Raw genomic sequence first — 18,930 nt, forward strand, 5'->3', positions numbered from 1 at the left:
AAAACATTAGAAGGAAATTGTACTCTGATTGTTTGGTTTCGTTTTCTTACATTTCTGACTCCAAGACTAATGTGTGGAAAACATTTTGAGAAGTACAGAAAATTACAGTGATTTTTAACAATTAATTTCCCAATGTTGATAAGTCTCTCTTTGTAATTTTTAAAAATACCCCAGTAAATCCAGTGATTCACTTGTAGCATAGCTCCATGTATTGCTATGTAAGAAACCTGAGGCTGGCACAGACCTGGGGATTCTTATTTCTTGGCTTACAAATGATTGAATAACACACACAATAGTGCTTTGCATTTCTGTAGCACATTTCATCTAAGGATTTCAAACCACTTTTACACACTAAAATTAAGCTTTGCAATACTGATGTAAGGTGGGGAAGTATCATTCCCCTCATTGTACAGATGAGCCAAGTGAGGCTTGAGAGATTTAAGGTCTGTGGTGAAAGCCTGACTCAGTGGTCAATGGAAAATTCCCATTGACTTCAGTAGCCACAGGATTTTTCCCTGATCTCTAAACACCCTTACATGGGTAGGAAAGTAATACAAATTGTATCTTTTTTGCTGTTATGTTTGAAGTAGAGTGGATAAATTGCTTTTATTATGCAACCATCCTCTTGCCTGAAATATATTAATCCTTCATTTATTTTACATTACATTTAACTTCTCAATGTTGGATCAAAATTGCTCAATAATGCAATGTTTTGGGTATAAGAGTGTAATGTCAGAGTCCTAATTAACTTTCTTTTTTTTTTCTTTTTTTTTTACAGAATGTGCTCTGGAGGTTTAAATTCTCTCAGCTCAAGGGGTCTTCAGACGATGGAAAAACAAGAGTAAAGCTGCTTTTTCAGAATCTAGACACCAAACAAATTGAGATGAAGGTATCTGATATAGTCTCTCCATTTAAAAAAAATAAATTGAATTTATATGAAAGAAATGAAAGTTTTCATTAAATACTGTGCATGTTTACAATCAACAGTTAAATCACGTATTTTTTTCATATTCTCTAGAAGCTGTGCAACTAATAAAAGTCCTGTGGTGTCTATAGATTTATTACACCATTCATGTGATTCTGTTCCTGAGATGTATTCTGAAAAATTGTGGTACAGTCATTTAGAATGATAATTTCTCTGAAGTGCCTTCAGTTAAGTGTAGTTTTTCAGCAATAATTGTAATCTTAAAACACTGATTTTAAAATGGATGTAAAAAAATAGCTAAAAGGTTTTATTTTAAAGCATTTTAATATAGTTTTCAAGATGCCTCATAGCAAAATTAGAGCTTTAAGCAAAAAAATAGATTTTTCTGACTTATTAATAAAAAAAATTAAGTAACTATTATTATCCATTATTAATGCCTACATAAGGGCACAGTCTTGCAAGGGGCAGAGCACCCTAACTCCCATCGAATCCATTGGTTTCGAAGTGAGATGAGAGCATGCAGCATTGTGCAGGATCAGGTATTAAATAGTGATAAGATACACTTTGATTACATAGCAACTGCTGTATGATTCACAATCCTTTTTTCTTTAAATCACATTAGACAAGACCTTTAGCCTCAAAATTCAGATCTGGGTATAAGACCTCAGTGTAGTGATGTTTACATTCAGAGTACTGGTTGGATGCATAGACCTAGTGCTTGCTATGACATTTGGAACTGGGTCCAGGTAATGGACTTTGATTCTGCCAAAGTTTGAGGGTGTTTCAAGCTGCCTGTGCAGACATTGGCATGGGAGAGAGCTTATGGCGTTGGCATGGGAAAAATAGTGCATTGAGGCTGGGGTCACTAGCAGAGCAGACGAGGTTGGAGAGTGGCAAAGTGAAATACAGAGAGACGTGTGAGGTAATATCTTCTATTGGGCCAACTTCTGCTGGTGAGAGAAAAGCTTTCAAGCCATACATAGCTCTTCTTAGGGTCTGGGAAAGGTACCCCCAGAGTCAAAGCAAAATACAAGGTGTAACAGATTGTTTAGCATAAGTAATTAGCACATATTGTAAGGGATCATTCAATTTAGAGTGGCCTTTTAACACCTCTGCAGTCATAGGACAAAAAGAGAGGGATAATGGATTACAGATTGGGCCAATAAGTCATAAATCCAGTGTCTCTGTTCAATTCATGGTTTTTAGAGTCTAGCAAAGTAATGAATTTAAACTCCCAGGCTCATCTTTTGAAAGTGTTATGCAGGTTTCCTTTGAGGACAAGTACTGATAGGTTAGATCTAGAGTGATCACGTTGTGAAGAGTGGTCACCCACAGTAGAGGGGTGTTTTTGTCTTTTATCATTTTCCTGTGTGAGTTCATTCAAGAGTGTAAATATTACCTCACCCACCTTGTCTGCCAAATATCCTGGGACTGACACAGCTACAGCTACAATGTGTGCAATAGTGAAATACAATCAGATACGAAGGGAAATACAGTCATGAATGGCTTTGAAGGCAATGGCAAGACCTTGCATGTGATGGAATGCAAAAGAGGAAGCCAGTGAAGGAATTTAGGTGGCACAATGGGCAAAATCAGTAAAAACAAGAGTTTTAAACATTCTAAAAAATCCTTCCCCTCTTGTGGTAGTCAGATTTCAGTCTCTTGTTACTTGTGAGGTTATAATCCCATTTGTACTCCAAATATTATAAGCAAAACTGTAAATTAGCAAGACCTGATTTTTTTCAATGTTAAAAACGGTAGCAAGAAGAAAACATTCTGGGCTTCTTTACAAATCATGCCTTACTAATCTACTAGAATTCTTTGAGGAGAGGTCAGCAAGCATGTGGACAAGGGTGATCCAGTGGATATAATGTACTTGCACATAGGCAGCAGGTTTAAAACAAATAAAAGGAATTATTTCTTCCCAGAACACACAGTCAACCTGTGAATCTCTTTCCCAGAGGATGTTGTGAAGGCCAACACTATAACAGGATTCCAAAAATAACTGGATAATTTCATGGAGGATAGATTCATCAATAGCTATTAGCCAGCATGGGCAGGGATGCAAAACCGTGCTATGAAGTGACCCTAGCCTATGTTTGCCAGGGTATTAGTATTAGTATTATTGTTTGTTTGTTTGTTGCAAATGTTTGCCTTCCTCAAAAAGTTTTGATCTTTCATTGAAAAGCCAAAAACCTCTTTGGGTATTTTTGGATGAAAACTGAACTTTTTTTTGTTTTTTGACTATTTTCACTTGAAAATTTTGTGGGTTTTGACTGTTTTCACCACAATTTTTTTCAGTTTTTGGTTAAAGAAAATATATTTTTTTTTAACAAAAAGTCAAAAATTTTGGCAAGGAAATAAACTATTTTCTAACCAGCTTTTTTATTTACTATCGTATTAACTACCCACCAACATGCTTACTACCATCAGTTGAACTACTCATGTTTAGTAAGCACCAGACCCAGCAGTGAGAGTATCCATACTGGATCCTATATATGAATAGAGGCATGTGTTATTAGGGGAGTCAGGAGATTTGGATTCAGGAAGCTTACTGAGTGACCATAGACAAGTCAGTTTACCATTATGTGCCTCAATATCTCTATTTATAAAATGGGAATAAAAATACTTCCTTATTTCACAAGTATTTTCATTGATGTTTGTTAAGAACATTGAGCTCTTCAGATTGAAGATGCTACATAAGTACAAAGTATGTGTGAGCATACACACACAAATGTATATGTATAATACAAAGGTTGACAGAACAAAATGAAAGCTCATTGAAAAGCATTAGAATAAGGTGAGTAGAGTAAATGTACGCCTGAACCTTGTGAGTATGTATCCTCGATGGCTCTCTACAAATCCAAGCATTACCTCCTCCATCTATAGTCAATTGTTTTTCCCCTTAGACTTGCTTCCTAGGGAATTTTACCTACCAACTTCCTGAATTTCCTAAAGTCTGCCTTCTTGAAATCCACTGATGGATGTACTTTTACTTTATTCCATGCATTGTATGCCCACAGATATCAATGAGGACAATTGACTAAACTGTCTACAGAATTGGAGGTGGTGGTGGTGGCGGCGGCAATTTGAGCTGCTCTTGGTATTAAAAGCTACAGAGGAGGTAAATCTGGATGGGACTTTAGCCCCACCCAGAGTGGGTTGCCAGGCTGCACTGGCATGAACTTATGTATAGCAAGGGATGCCTCTCGGCATGCTCCCCCTAGTGCCCAGGAGATATTCATGTCCTACAGAGGTGTACTGCCTCCAGACACCACTGCTGACGCTATGCAATTCTTCCTTCTCCCTATCATAATACAAACTTTTAAGAAGTACAAATGAGTCCTGAACAACTGATTCTCTAGAGGCCAGATTTTCCAGTGATCAGCACCCACAACTGGATCTAGATTTTTCAAAATAACTCCCAATTAGCCACCTAAACAAGAGCCAGACCTTTTAAAAGTGCTCAGCACCCTGCAGAACCCAATATGCTGAGCTTTTATAAACAGCTGTCCCTTCATTCTCCTGCCTAAATGGGAGCTGAGCTCTCTTGTAAATCTGGACCTGACTGTGGGTATGGAGATCTTTTAAAAGTCTGGTTCTATGTGATTATGTGAAGTATATCCAGACCTCTTTGTTTTCGATATCAGATTGGAATCTTACTGAAATAGATTTATTTGAGAGATATCCCATACTGCTTTGTGTCAATGAAGTTGGAATTACCATAAAGACTAGCTGTTCCCAAGGTAATTCTGTATATCTGTATTCCTTTCTTGCTGGAACCAAACTGTACAGATGCACTTCTGCTAGTTGGGAAACAAGTCGAATGTAGAGTTTAAATAATGTTAAGGGTTTTTTTTATTTTACTAAAACATATATAGATATCAACATGTATCTGAATTATCCTCATGGTTGACTCATCCTGCAAGGCCTAAAGATTAAGGAAGTTCTGAACAGTGAGAATACTAATATACTGCATAGTCATCAATGCTGCACAGTAACATAAATGCAAATAATGATAAGAGTTAAGAACAAGGTTCAGCTTTAACTCTGAATTTGCTGGCATTTGTGGGTTTGTTAAACATACTTATTTGTGCCTTAATAGCATTTATGCTAACATCACAGGAGAGGAACAGACAGGTTAAAGCAAAAATCCATTCCTTTACTACAATACTGGTAGTTTTTATAAATTACCCATTTGATTCAGACTCTTGATTTAAAGACAAGGACACTGTGTATCACTGAATCTCCCAGACTATAGATCTCAGGATCACACTTTATATAAGGTTATTAAGTCACTGATGAATTGTAACTTCTGTGCATGTTGGCTCTTTGGAGAAAGATAAGCAGTTATTTTTCAATATAAATAGTATATTCAACCCATTAAAACATATTTAAAATATTATTTATAGATAGAGGCCTGGTCTAGTAAAGCATTTTAACATTTGCTTACCTTTGGAAACCTAAGTAGCTTGCTGCTGATCATCTGTGAAAGCACATCTTCAGAACTTGGATGTCCTTTTGTTACTTCTGTTGTAGGTTACTATTACTCATTGCCACCTCATCAGACCCCAAGTTTGAAGTCGAATCCTTGTGAGAAAATCAGAAAGGAGCAGAAACTCTGGCAAGTCAAGGGCAAACATAGGATAAGACAGGCCAAGAAAGAATCTGGAGAAAAACTAGCTAAGGACACCATTTTTTGTAAAGTACATCAGAAGCAGGAAACCTTCCAAATAGTCTGTGAGGCCACTGGATGATCGAGATACTAAAGGAGCACTTAAGAATGAGAAGGCCATTGTGGAGAAGCTAAATTAATTTGTTCTGTTGGTCTTCAGTACAGTGGAGATGGGGGAGATCTCCACACCTGAGCCATTCTTTTCAGGTGACAAATCTAAGGAACTGTCCCAGATTGAGGTGTCAGCAGAGGAGGTTTTGGAACAAATTGATAAATTAAAGAGTAATAAGTCACCAAGCCCAGATAGTATTCACCCAAAAGTTCTGAAGAACTCAAATATGAAATTGTGGAACTATTAACTGTGGTATATAACATATTGCCTAACTCAGCTTCTGTACCAGATGACTGGAGAGTAGCTAATGTAACACCTATTTTAAAAAAAGGCTCCCCAGGCAACCCTGGCAACTACAGGTTGGTAAGCCTAACTTCAGTACCATGCAAATTAGTTGAAACTACACTAAAGAATGAAATTATCAGACACTAAGGAAAATGCAATATTTTGAGGAAGATGCAACATGGCATTTGTAGATTTCTGTGAGGGAGTCCACAGGCATGTGGATAGGGGTGATATAGCTGATATAGAGTATTTAGACTTTCAGAAAGCCTTTGACAAGGTCCCTCACCAAAGGCTCTTAAGTGAAGTGAGCAGCCAAGGCATAAGAGGAAAGGTCTTCCTAAGAATCAATAACTGGTTAAAAGATAGAAACAAAGGGTAGGAATAAATGGTCAGTTTTCACCATGGAGAGAAGTAAGTAGCAGGGTCCTCCAAGGATCTGTATTGGGACCTGTGCTGTTCAATATATTCATAAATGATCTGGAAAAGGGGTGAGTAGTGAGGTGGCAAAATTTGCAGATAATAGAAAATTATTAAAGATTATTAAATTCAAAGCTGACAGCGAAGAGTTTCAAAGGGATCTCACTAAACCGGGTGACTGGACCACAAAATGCAGATGAAATTCAGTGTTGATAAATGCAAAGTACTGCACATTGGAAAATATAATCCCAACTATACATACAAAATAATGTGATCTAAATTAGTTGTTAATACTCAATAAAGAGATCTTAGAATCATCATGGATAGTTCTCTGAAAACATCTGCCCAATGTGCAGCGACAGTCAAAAAAAGCTAACAGAATGTAGTAACCATTAGGAAAAGGATAGATAATAAAACAGAAAATATAATGCCACTGCATAAATCCACGATAGGCCCTCACTTTGAATACTGCATGTAGTTTTGGTCACTTCAACTCAAAAAAGATGTCTTAGAATTGGAAAAGGAGCAGAGAAGGGCAACAATAAGGGATATTGAACAAAGATGAAAAAGACTGGGACTGATCAACTTAGAAAAGAGATGATTAAGGAGGGAAATGATAGAGGTCTATTAAATTGTGGATGCTATGAAGAAAGTGAACAGTGAAGTTTTATTTATCCTTTTACATCACACAAAAACCAGGGCTCACTTGATTAAAGTAATAAACAGCAGGTTTAAAATGAACAAAAGGAAGTACATCTTCACACACTGCTCAGTGAACCTGTAGAACTTGTACACATGGGATGTTGTAAAGGCCCAAAGTATAACTGTGTTTAAAAAAGAATTCAATAGATTCATGGAGGATAGGTCCATCAATGGCTGTTAGCCAAGATGGTCAGGGAAGCAATCCCATGATGTGGGTGACCCTAAACCTCCAACTGCCAGAAGTTGGGACTGGATGACAGGTGATGAAGCACTCAAAATCATAATGTTCTGTTCATTCCCTGAAGCACTAGGATTTGGCCACTGTCAGAGACAGGATATCAAGCTAAATGGATCATTGGTCTGACCCAGTATGATCATTCTAATGTAAAATGGTCTTTTCCTTTCAATAATGATAAATCTGTGTGTGGGGAAAAAAATAACTGAGGCAAGAAAGCATTCATGCCTGATGTTACAGAAAGCCTGCTTGTGACCAACTAATTAAGAAATTATACTAGAACATTGTGGTCATGAAAATACAAATGCTGAAATGCTGAAAGGTCACTGAATCACTGAGTTATCTGTAGAATATCCCACCCCTGCCCCCATGTTACTTTCTTTGTCCCCTTTTGTGCATGGTCAGCTCTCCCCATCATTGTCACAAACCCACTGTGAGTTCTGCCAATTTCCTGAAAAGGAGAGTGACAAGTTGGCTTTTATTCTTCAAACTAGGCAAAAATCTGAGCTGCAATATATGAGGCAGGATAGCCTTTTCCTCTATGCACTGTAGAGTAAGTATCTCCCACGTTTAGGTCTAGCTGGAGTCAGATAGGGAGTATTTCTCTGTTGGGATTCCCTTCAAGACCTCTTTCCACTTGGCTTGATCTATTTACTTATCTTACTTAGGACAAACACTCTGTTTTCAGCTTAATGATACATTTACCTACCCAATCTTATCTTCTAAAGAATAAGTTCTCTACCCCGCCCCCATGTGTTTAATTATGCATGTCAGGACAGACCTAACTATATCCCCCAGTTAAAAATTTTCCGCTTTGTTTCCTCAAGGACTCTTGCTACCTTTGCTATTGTTTCATTTCCCTTTAGCTTCCCCCAACAGCCTCTTTTGATTTAATTCTATGCATTCAGGCAGAAGAATATCACACAGGTAAACTGAGATGCATATGATATTTATAAAAAAATAATGAACTTAGCTCTCTCATTCTCCACAATTATCCTTTAATTTTTATAGTTCAAAGTAAGCTATACCAATGATCCCTTTTGCTGTCTCTTCTTGGACATCGCCTCTTTTAGACTCGATCTCCATAGTGCAACACCTCTGTTCATCAACACTGTCTCCTCATCAGGGCCAGATGGGTTTTGGCCTCTGTGATAGATCTCCCTCTGAGCTGTGACCACTATGAAAATGCAGTGACAGAGAACAAGTTGTTCAAAGCAAAGTATTACTTAGTTGTCAGCAGGAATACAACAGAGAGGAAAAGGGTTAAACCAACAAAATGCCTGTATACACATTATCTGACCTAAACCTTAGCTTTTCCTTGGAAGTTTAGGCACGTACCAGTAGTCCCAGACACCCCTAATATTGGAGCTGGATGAGACCGATTGCATCTCTTGCAGCCCGTGTCTCTATCTCAGTCTGACCCTCACGCAGTGTCTATCCTTTGAGTTCACAGGAAGTCTTTTATCCATTTCAAAGTTCCTTTTCAGTCGTAGAACCTCTGAACCTGCTTAATCTGGTTTATGCATCTCATCAGAGAGATCAGAAATAGACTTTCAGCAGTGGATTCATTTTATCGTCTATTAAATATTGGTAATTCAGTTAGTCTGTCTTCCTGGAAAGGAGTACATCTCCAGGGCTAAGGCCATGTAAACACTAAAAACTCATTTGAGTTAAGTTATTTTAGCATAAAGCTGCAGCAGTTAGTATATTGCTGTGTGCATGCATACTGAACTTGGCATTGCACGTACTCATCAGGAGTGCTTGTGTCAATGCACAGTGCGATGTACCCTGGATAGGTATCTCAGTGTGCAACTTGCCATCATCCAGCATACTCTTTTTTGGGAAATGTATGTAATGGGTGATGGGGTAGAAATAAGTCATTCATGGGTGACTGGCAGCAAGGGGTCAAATGCCCATCATGAAACTTTCTACCTCCCATAATACATCTCCCATAATTTTTGTGCCTTTTTAAAAAATCCCACAAAACTGCACAGCACTTCTCACTACCCGCTGTATCTGAGAGAAGCAAGGATCCCACACAGCTCTGTACTATTATCATGAGTGTTGCAAAAACAGGATGAATGATCCTTGGGTATTTGCACAGCCACTGGAAGAACCACAGCAGTGGGAGACGTGACGATTTCATGGAGAACAGGTTGCTACGGGAGACAGTGAAAACCAATTCAAGGTTGTTGGTGGTATTTATGGAGCAGCTGCAGATGGTGGAACACCATTTCTGGGTCCGAGAAACAAAGACTGGCTGGTGAGATTGCCTCATAATGCAGTTTGGGGACAACAAGTAGTGGCTGCAGAACTTTCGGGCATGAAAGTCCACATTCCTGGATCTGTGTGCCAAGTTCACCACAGCTCTCCAGCTCAGGGACACCAGAATGAGAGCTGCACTGAATGTGGAGAAGCACGCTACAGAAGCTACAGAAGCTTGCAATGCCAGAATGTTACCATTGAGTGGGAAATCATTTTGGAGATGTAAAATCCACAGTAAACATGCAAGTATGCAGAGTCATTAGTTTTCTCCTACTACACAGGACTGTGATTCTCGTAATGTGGAGAACATAGTGGAGCATGTGCAGAATGGGATTCCTGACCTGCGATGGGGCAATGGTACACCTAGCCCTATTTTGGCACCAAACCACCTTCCCACAGCACACATCAACATCTATGTAATGCAAGTGTTGGTGGATAACCGAAGATGCGTCACCAACTTCAGTGTGGGCTGGTCATGGAAGTTGCATGATGCTTGCATCTTAAAGAACACGGGACAGTTCAGAAAGCAGCAAGCAGGGACATTTTTTGTTCACATGCTAATAGTGATTCTGCGTCACCCAGGCTACTCCTTGCTCCCCTGCCTCATGAAGCCATACACCAGCCACCTTCACAACACTAGGGAAACATCCCACTACAGGCTCAGCCGGTGCAGAATGATGGTTTCACATTCTTTTGTTAGATTAAAGGGACGCTGGCATTGTTTACTCACAGGATTGGATCTCAGGGAGAAAAATATCCCAATGGTTTCAGCTGTCTGTGGTGTTTGGCATAATGTCTATGAGGCAAAGAGAAAAAAGTTGCCACTGAGGTGAAGCAGGTGGGTGGAACAGCTGTCTGTTGAGTTCAAACAGCCAGACACTAAGGCTATTAGAAGAACTCAACACGGAGCTACATGGCTGAGAGAGGCCTTGAAATAACCCCTTAACCGTCAGACACTGGTCTGGTGGACTCTGCTCTATCTGGTCCTGAAGTTTTGGGGGCTGTTAGGAATTGTGTGATGCTTGGTGTACATTTATGAAAATAACTCTGTCTGTTAATAGACCTATTAATTTTGCGGTTCTTGTTGTACATTTGTAATTATTATGCCATCTATGTCACTGATCCTATGAGTTCTGTCACCCTGTACAATAAGAAGTAGTGAGCGCTTTCAGTTGCACTAAGCATTCTGCAGCATATATTGTGAAGCAATAAAGATGAATTATTTACCAAAACTAGATTTTTATGGCATACCAAAGTCAGCATAAAAAACAATGTGCAATTAATTAAAAAACACATACAGTGAAAACTTCTGAAATAAATTAATGGAATAGAACTTAACAAGGGGAAAGAACTTTCATGTCCATTTCAGTTCCTTTTGGCTATGCATACAGCAAGCCTGGTTTTGTCTGGTCAGTGTATGTGAAGCTATGATCATCCTTACTCTCCCCCAGGGCAAAGTGGTAGGGGTATGGATGCAGCCCCTGAAGTCACATGGAATGTTAGGGGGTGTAAAGAAGTGCTAAAATTGACTGCAAAGGGAGACAAGCCTATGCTTGTTGAACATGTAGGTCAACTAGAATCTGCAATATCTGTGTTTGCTGCTGGAGAAGCCAAATTATGTCCTGGTGCATCTCTCTCTCCTTTTCCTGCTGGGTTTCCTGGGCCTCTTATCTGATCTTTCCTTCTCCATACTATCTGAACTATTCACCATTCTGGCTCTCTGTTCACAGTCCAATGAAGCACTGGCTTTCAGAATCTCACTGAACATATCCTCACATCTGCTCATCTTTCTCCTCCTTATCATGGTCAGATGTTCCGCGGGTGTGGAGGGGATGGCTCATAGGACTGCAACAGCAACACCTACAGATAAAACACACAGAGGTATCATTGTCTGTATAATCACCATTGAAAGTGAAAGTTAAGTTTCAGAACTCCCTTCCCTTGCTCCCAGAAAGTTTGAAACAACACATATTTATTGACATTTCAGTCTTGGAGAGCGCCTGTGCACAGCACTACTCTCCAGTTCCAGTCATGGTGAGTATAGTCCAGCAGTGGTGAGGGGAATGAGGAGAGCAACAACAAAATTTTGTCCCTTAAAGTCCATGACTATGAGTGCAGGGCAATGTCACTGAGCACTGGAACTATTTTTCACAGGCACTGGTGATTTTAGCTGGCATCTCACTTCTGAGGGTAACAAAGGAATAGAGAGGACAGCTGCTATTGATGTCTCAAAGCTGCCTAGGCTCACTTGCAGCTAGCCTGTTTACTGCAATGGTGCCTGCTGAAGTCATTGTTGACTGGTGTGGGAAAGTGTACTACCATGGAAGAAGGCTGCCATCCCTGGAAATCTTCAGGAGAGGACTGCAGAGTACCTCCATGAAAGTTTCATTGAGATCTCTCAGGAGGATTCAAGTGACATCCCGATGTAAATGAAAAAACAGCTCCTCTTGGCCTCCATGGCTAACTCTACATGGGATGAAGAGCAAATGATAGCTCTACCTCCGTTTGTTGTATAACTATCTTGTTGACTCATGCCTGCAGCACATCCTGCTGGTGGCTTCCAAGAATTAGCTCTTCTAGCTCTGGAGCGCCCTCTGCAAGCCAGTGATCTGCCTGTCCTCTGGCCCCCGTGTTCCTCCCAGGACCCCAGGACCATGTTAGCTGGGGTGCTGCCCCCAAGCAGTAACACCTTTCTCTTTGGGTCTCCCCTTCCCAGGGGAACCCCCACCCACTATTCCCACCTCACCTCAGTATATGGCTACTGCCAGTCATTGTCTAGCCCCTGCGCCCTGGGGCAGACTGCAGTATCAGCCTACTCATCACTGGCAAGGTTAGGTTTGGACCTGCTGCCTTGGCCTACCCCTGGGCTGCCCTCTGCAACCCCAGGTACCTGTTGGCCTTATGCTAGGCCGCAGCCTGGGGCTTTCCAGGCTGGAGCTCCCCAGCTTCTCTGCCTTTCCCCATCCCTGCTTCACTCAGGTACCCTGTGTCCAGCTCCCTGCAGCCAGGCCCATCTCCCTCTACAGCTAGAGAGAGACTGACCCTGGGCCTCTGGCTCACAGGCTTTTTATACAGGCCAGCTGGGGCCTGATTGGGGCTTAGCCCAGCTGCAGCCGCTTCCCCAGTCAGCCCAGCTTTTCAAGCTGCAGCCCTCTCCAGGGCTGTTTTCAAGCCCTTCAGGGCAGGAGCGGGGGGTCCACACCACTACATACCTCTTATAGTACAAGTAGCTAACAAAAAGTCAGTAGCTGTGTCCTGTTGAGATGAGTTGGGCACCATCTGTACATTTAAACATTGTAATAGGAAATACATTCACATGCTTACCCATGTTCCTTCCTGTGCATCAGGCTTGCCTGTGCTCAGCTGCCAGGACTGACTAGACTATGGTGGAGTGTCGAACACATGCTGGCTCATAGGATAACTGGACCCTCCGGTCACATCCAGCATCCTTCACCTCCTCTTCCTGCTCCTCCTCCACCTCACTGTTCACTGTTCACTGCAGGGCTCCTCAGAGGAATCATGGTGATCTGCAGGGAACTGGTGGGGACGTCTGCCAAGCATCACATGCAGATCATTATAAAAGTGACAGGTCTGCGGTTTGGCTTCAGATTGATTGTTGGCTTCCCTGGCCTTGTGGTATACCTGTGGTAGTTCCTTTGCTTTCTTGCAGCACTGCTGCTGATTCCTGTTGTACCCCTTCATCTGCATCCCCTGTGCAATCTACTCATTAATGTCTATATTTCTACAGCTTTTCCATAGCTGTGCCTGTGCAGCCTCCTCTCCCCACAGGCCGAGGAGATCCAAAACCTCTTGTCTACTTCAGGAAGGAGTGCATTTAGAGTGGGGAGTTGGCATGGTTGGTTGTGCAGTTGCACACAAGGGAGCGCTGCAAGCTGTGCTTGCAAAGCTGGGTGATGAGAAAAGGCATTTCAAAACTATGCAAGGATGGGATGGCTTGTGGTCTCCCTGACTCCTGAGCAATGGAGTTCACAATTGTGACCAAAATGGTCAGTGTCAGGCATCGTGGGACAGCTGCTGGAGGACTGTTAGCATCTATAGGCTGCACAGTATCCACACTTGCATTGCATCAAACACTGTACTTCAATGATGGCTCAAGACCATTTGGGAAGGTGGTGTTACTGTGTTGCCATAATGGGGCACTTCTGTCCATGGGAAATAAATTTAAGTATAGACCTGTGCACAAGCAGGTTGACATAAGGCTACTTATGTCAACCTACCTTTGTAGTGTAGACAAGGCCTAAGTTAACTCATGTTAACCACGTAGCAGACATGTTATAGTAATCATATAGACAGAGATAAATATATTTATAAAAAATAATACAGCTATCTCCCCTATTCTATAAACAAATGTGCTTTGCTGTCAGAGGTTTACTCGGGCAATTGTCTCTTTATCTTTGGCTGCCAAGGAAGTCTAGCTAAATATCTCAAACTAAAAAGTCAATAAAATGAAGCTGTTGAAAAGAAACAAAAAGTCTTAGCTATCTAATCAAAGTTGTTAATTACAAGAGAATTAGAAATACAATAGTTACAGCAAATGGAAAAATCAAACCTTATAAGGACAATGAAATGTACAGAGAAAAAACCTGATCCTTTTGCATCTAGAAAAAAACACTATGCTGGGAAATATTCCCTTCAAATTCTAATAGTCTTTCATTCTAGTACTTTGTATCTAAAAGTAGATGAGATGTAAACTAAGGTTCTGATAAACTGTGTCCATTCAAAATCCTGTATGAGTGTTAATCACGGTAGGATTAACCCTGGTGTCTTAGTCAAATTCCAAGTATATTCTGTTTATCTACAATTCTTTTTGCAGTTTCAGCTGGATATGGGGCTCTTTGTTCAGTTTTGAGTAGCTGTGTCATGTTGCTCTGCTTCCAGAGTTGGAGAAGTGGTCTTTATATATAAAGTACTGTATGAACAGCATTGGGATGCTTAAAGTAAAAAATTCTGTAAATGTATGATCATTGTCTTTATCAATGAATTTAATATGAAAAATTATGTTCATTTTCAGAAAGCTCTACTTGGCAATCTTGGGCCTGATCCTGCAGCCCTTACTCATGTGAGTAATCCTCACAAAACATTCCTTTTCAACAAGACACTATATGAGTAATCCTCACTCACATGAGTATTTCCGTTGACCTCAATAGGACTGCTTGGGTGAGTAAGGACTAATTGTGTGAATAAGGGTTGCAGAATCGAGTCCCTAAAGAGCTCGGAATTTAACAATTTTTTTCTTAGTTTATGAAAACTATAGAGAAATGTTCTGTCATACAGAGAAACAGCTCCTGCCAATAAATGTATGTCCTTCAATGGTGGAGTGCTCTAATAACTAGTTTTTTCCAGAACGCGCAACCTTTAGTTTCAAATATACTATTTGAAGCAATTTGGTTTAGGAGAGATTATAAAATACTATTATGGCAAAGGCAAATGTCCAGTGCTATGTATTACAGCAGAGTAAAGGATATACTTTGTAACTAAGCATGCTTAGTAAATGTCCTGTTGAAAAGGAATGTTTTCCGCTCAAAATGAAAAACATCCCAATGGTTTATTTGCCAAGTGGACACTTTATAGATTACAGTATCCTGTAAATTGACCTATTTTTAAGCTATATTCATTTACCAGAAAATCATCCCTTTACTGCCTGGTAGTGATTGGAGAAAGAAGTGATATAAGTTGGCTCAAAACGTAAGGTATGAGTTACTAAAAGTAGGAGGGAATTTATGAGAGAAGCAACTCTGACTTACTCACAGAGCCAGAGTTTATTGATTGTGTGTCTCATCACTTTTTTAAGCAAGCAGTATTAATATACATCTTCCCAAATTTTGTATGCCTATCAAAGCACTCTAAAATAGACTGTAATATTTAGGAATTACATAGAAAACATCAAGTGAAAATTTCCTTCCTTCCTTATGGTCACCTTTCCATAACAAATTCAGTCAGAGATACATGAGTCCATTGTTGCTTTATAAATGCAAACTGAATAGTCTATTTCAGTTGTCACGCTGTGTAAAATGCAAAAAAAAAAAAACAAAAACACAGCATAGAGAATGAAAAGTAAATTGTCATAATTCAAGGGTTGTTAGTAAACCAGGTAAGAGAATTGATCTTTTAAGATTATGATTTTTAACCTTACAGTTCTATTTAAAGTTCCAGATGTTCATGTAAACAACACTGTTATTTGCTAACCTATGTTTTTCTCACTTTACTTATAATGATTAGATCCCTAATGATTCACCTCTATTTTGTCTTTTATTCCTCTTTCAGGAACTTGAATTTCAGGATCTGACAGCGGTTTTACACTGTATTCACTCCTTTATAGCAGCAAAGGTGGCATCACTTGATCCAGTATTTATAGACAGCCAGAGCATTGCAAGAAAATACATGTACAGTAACTGAAATCTAATTCTTTGTTGTGATTATTGCAAATAAATTATTTTCTTAAAGAAATTAGTTATTTCAGGCACAATGTTGCAATTCTGTGTGATTTTATAAGGAGCCTATAGTTGTGCTATCAATAAAAATGCTATTAGTTTTCATATTTTGTTCATCATTGTTAAATCTCATGAGTTAACAAACATTAATTCAAACTTAGTCAGTTTGTTTTCTTTAACATTAATCTAAATCCTTGAATGAAATTGTTCCTAGCATATTTTTAATGTTATTTTGATTTTTTTCCTCAGAAGTTGCATCATGGTGTAAAAACGGGGACCAAGATTTGCCAGTTGTGTGTCTGAAGTTAGGCTCCTAACATTTGTCCTGGTCTTCAAATGTGCTGAGCAGGGGCTGCTCCAGGCACCAGCATGCCAAGCACATATCTGGGGTGGCAAGCCACAAGGGGCGCTCTGCCGGTCGCCACAAGGGCAGCAGCCAGGTTGCCTTCGGCGGCATGCCTGCAGAGGGTCCGCTGGTCCCGCAGCGTCGGCGGACCTCCCGCAGGCAAGCCACCGAATCTGCGTGACCAGGGATCTCCTGCAGGCAAGCCACTGAAGGCAGCCTGCCTGCCGTGCTTGGGGCGGCAAAATACCTAGAGCCACTCCTGGTGCTGAGCACACAGATACTTCTATAGACTTCACTATGGAAGAAAAGGGCAAGATTTTCAGAAGTATTTAAGGAAATTAGTTGCCCAACTCCTATTGAAGCTAGTGCAATAGGCTTCTAACTTGCTTAGATGCTTTTGAAAATCCCACCCCAAGCTACTTATATAGGTGCCAAAGGGACTGATTCTTCAAAGTGCAGAGCATTCTTACCCTGATCCAGAAAAGTACATACACACATGCTTAAATCTCAGAATATGAGTAGTCTCTATTAAGTGACATCGTGAAGTTAAGCATGTTTAAGTGCTTTGATGGGTCTGGTGAAGAATGTTAACTACTCATGTCAGGCCAGGCTTCAGCTACAGTAGTACCTTGAAAGATTTGAGCCCTAAATTTGGATTTAGGGACCTAACTTGAAGCTCTTATTTTTGAAACCTTGGCCATGGGTTTCTTTGCTGTCCATTGATAAATCCCCTCATTGCTCATTCTTCCACTCATTCGTGTATAACACTGTGTTCCCCACCTTTGGTTGTGCTCCTGTGTATTAGGATTGTACAGAGGATTATTATTAGCTTCTTGAAAAACTATTTTGTTTGTGTGATGTAAGGTATGGGGTAGATTTATCTACCCATAAAGACTTTCTCATTATTTTCCAAACACCATGGATCAAATTCTGACCTCATAACCTTGCATGTGAATCCAGCTGACATCAGTGAGGGATGCCTGTGCTTAACAAAGGAAGAATATGGCTTTGCTCGGAATTTGTTCTAACCTACTTCTGCATAGGGTATCCTTTCTGATGAAAACATTTGCCTAAATGCACAAATTACCATCTGTTTAAAAAAGGCGTTTTCATTTTATGGCATTTCCCTTCAGCAAAATCTCAAGCATTCCATGCTGCTCTAATAAAAACCACAGCTTTTCTCAAGTTGAGTTGTGAGGCAGCATCAGATACTAAACAAAACAAAACAAGAAGACAGATAGAAAACTCTAAATACAGTGATAGTTATATTATAACTATTTTAAATTAACAGATAACATCAGGGGTAGCATTGGCAATTACAATGTTTGTTATTTGCCCGACGATGTATTAGAAGAGTTATGTCCTCTTGTCAACCAAGCATAGAAGATAAATATTTATTTTTATTTATTGTAAATAAATATTTATAATCAATATGGTCTTCTATTTTTAACAAATGCCATTTTAATTTTATATTAAATATTTTTCCAAAAACATGTTAGTGTCTTTTTGAAAACATGATTTTAACCAAAATGTTACATATAACTGTTTTAGATGTTTGAGTTTTTAACATTATACATTCACAAACTAAAATTTTTTTTTTTATCGACTGGTCTCAATTGCTAGTACGAATAATTAAATAATATACATTGAGCATGTGAGTAAGAATGATGGGGTTGATTCTCTGCTCTGTTATACTGGTTTCATGAAACGCATAGTTAAACACTAGCAAAAAACTTGTGCAATGGAGTGGAAAATCAGGCAAGTTACTATTAAGACTTAAAATACATATTCAAGCCTCCATGAGTTTTTAATGTTATAACATGAGTATCATATAATAAAACCCCTAGTACGTGCATCTCAAAATATTGAGAATAAAAACGTAACAAAGAGTGAGCTTAGCTTATTAAAATATTCAGTTACTTACCCTCTTATGAAATGTCCATAAATATGTGTAATGCGAAATGAACTATGTTAAAATAAAATTATAAAGAATCTTGCAAGAATAATGAAGTGTCAAGCTAACAACTATTAAAATGTAAAGGAACAGAGCAAGCAAGTCATTTATTAAATTGCATTCTCTTCCAGACTCTGTTCTTGCGTAAGTATTGAAGCACAGCAATAAGATTAGCTTTATGGTGTTTTTTTAACACAGATTGGGGCAGTGGAACTCCCAAAACTTAATGATTTGCAAATTCATAAAATCATAGGACTGGAAGGGACATTGAGAGTCTTCCAGTCCAGTCTCCTGCACTCAGTGCAGGACATGAGCTAGAACATCCCTGACAGGTGACTGTCTAACCTACTGTTAAAAACCTCCCTAGGCAATTTATTCCACTGTTTAACCACCCTGAGAATTAGGAAGTTTTTCCTAATGTTCAAAATAAAGCACCTTTGCTGCAATTTAATCCCATTACTACTTGTCCTATCCTCAGAGGTTAACAAGAACAATTTTTCTCTCTCCTTCCTTTAATGACCTTGTATGTAATTGAAAACTGTTATCATGTCTCCCACAGTCT

The 18,930-nt window shown here is 39.5% G+C and overlaps 1 protein-coding gene across 1 annotated transcript in view; it reads left to right on the forward strand.

Moving 5' to 3' along the window:
• Positions 1-16,123, forward strand: part of SNTG2 (syntrophin gamma 2) — a 272,147-nt gene extending 256,024 nt beyond the window's left edge. Inside the window, exons 16-17 of the mRNA XM_050951641.1 lie at positions 779-889; positions 15,902-16,123. Of these exons, the coding sequence (XP_050807598.1) occupies positions 779-889; positions 15,902-16,033 (243 nt within the window). The 3' untranslated portion in view covers positions 16,034-16,123. The remainder of the gene's footprint in view (positions 1-778; positions 890-15,901) is intronic.
• The last annotated feature ends 2,807 nt before the right edge of the window (positions 16,124-18,930 follow it).

Source organism: Gopherus flavomarginatus, chromosome 4 (assembly GCF_025201925.1).
Source record: "Gopherus flavomarginatus isolate rGopFla2 chromosome 4, rGopFla2.mat.asm, whole genome shotgun sequence".
Lineage (NCBI taxonomy): Eukaryota > Metazoa > Chordata > Testudines > Testudinidae > Gopherus > Gopherus flavomarginatus.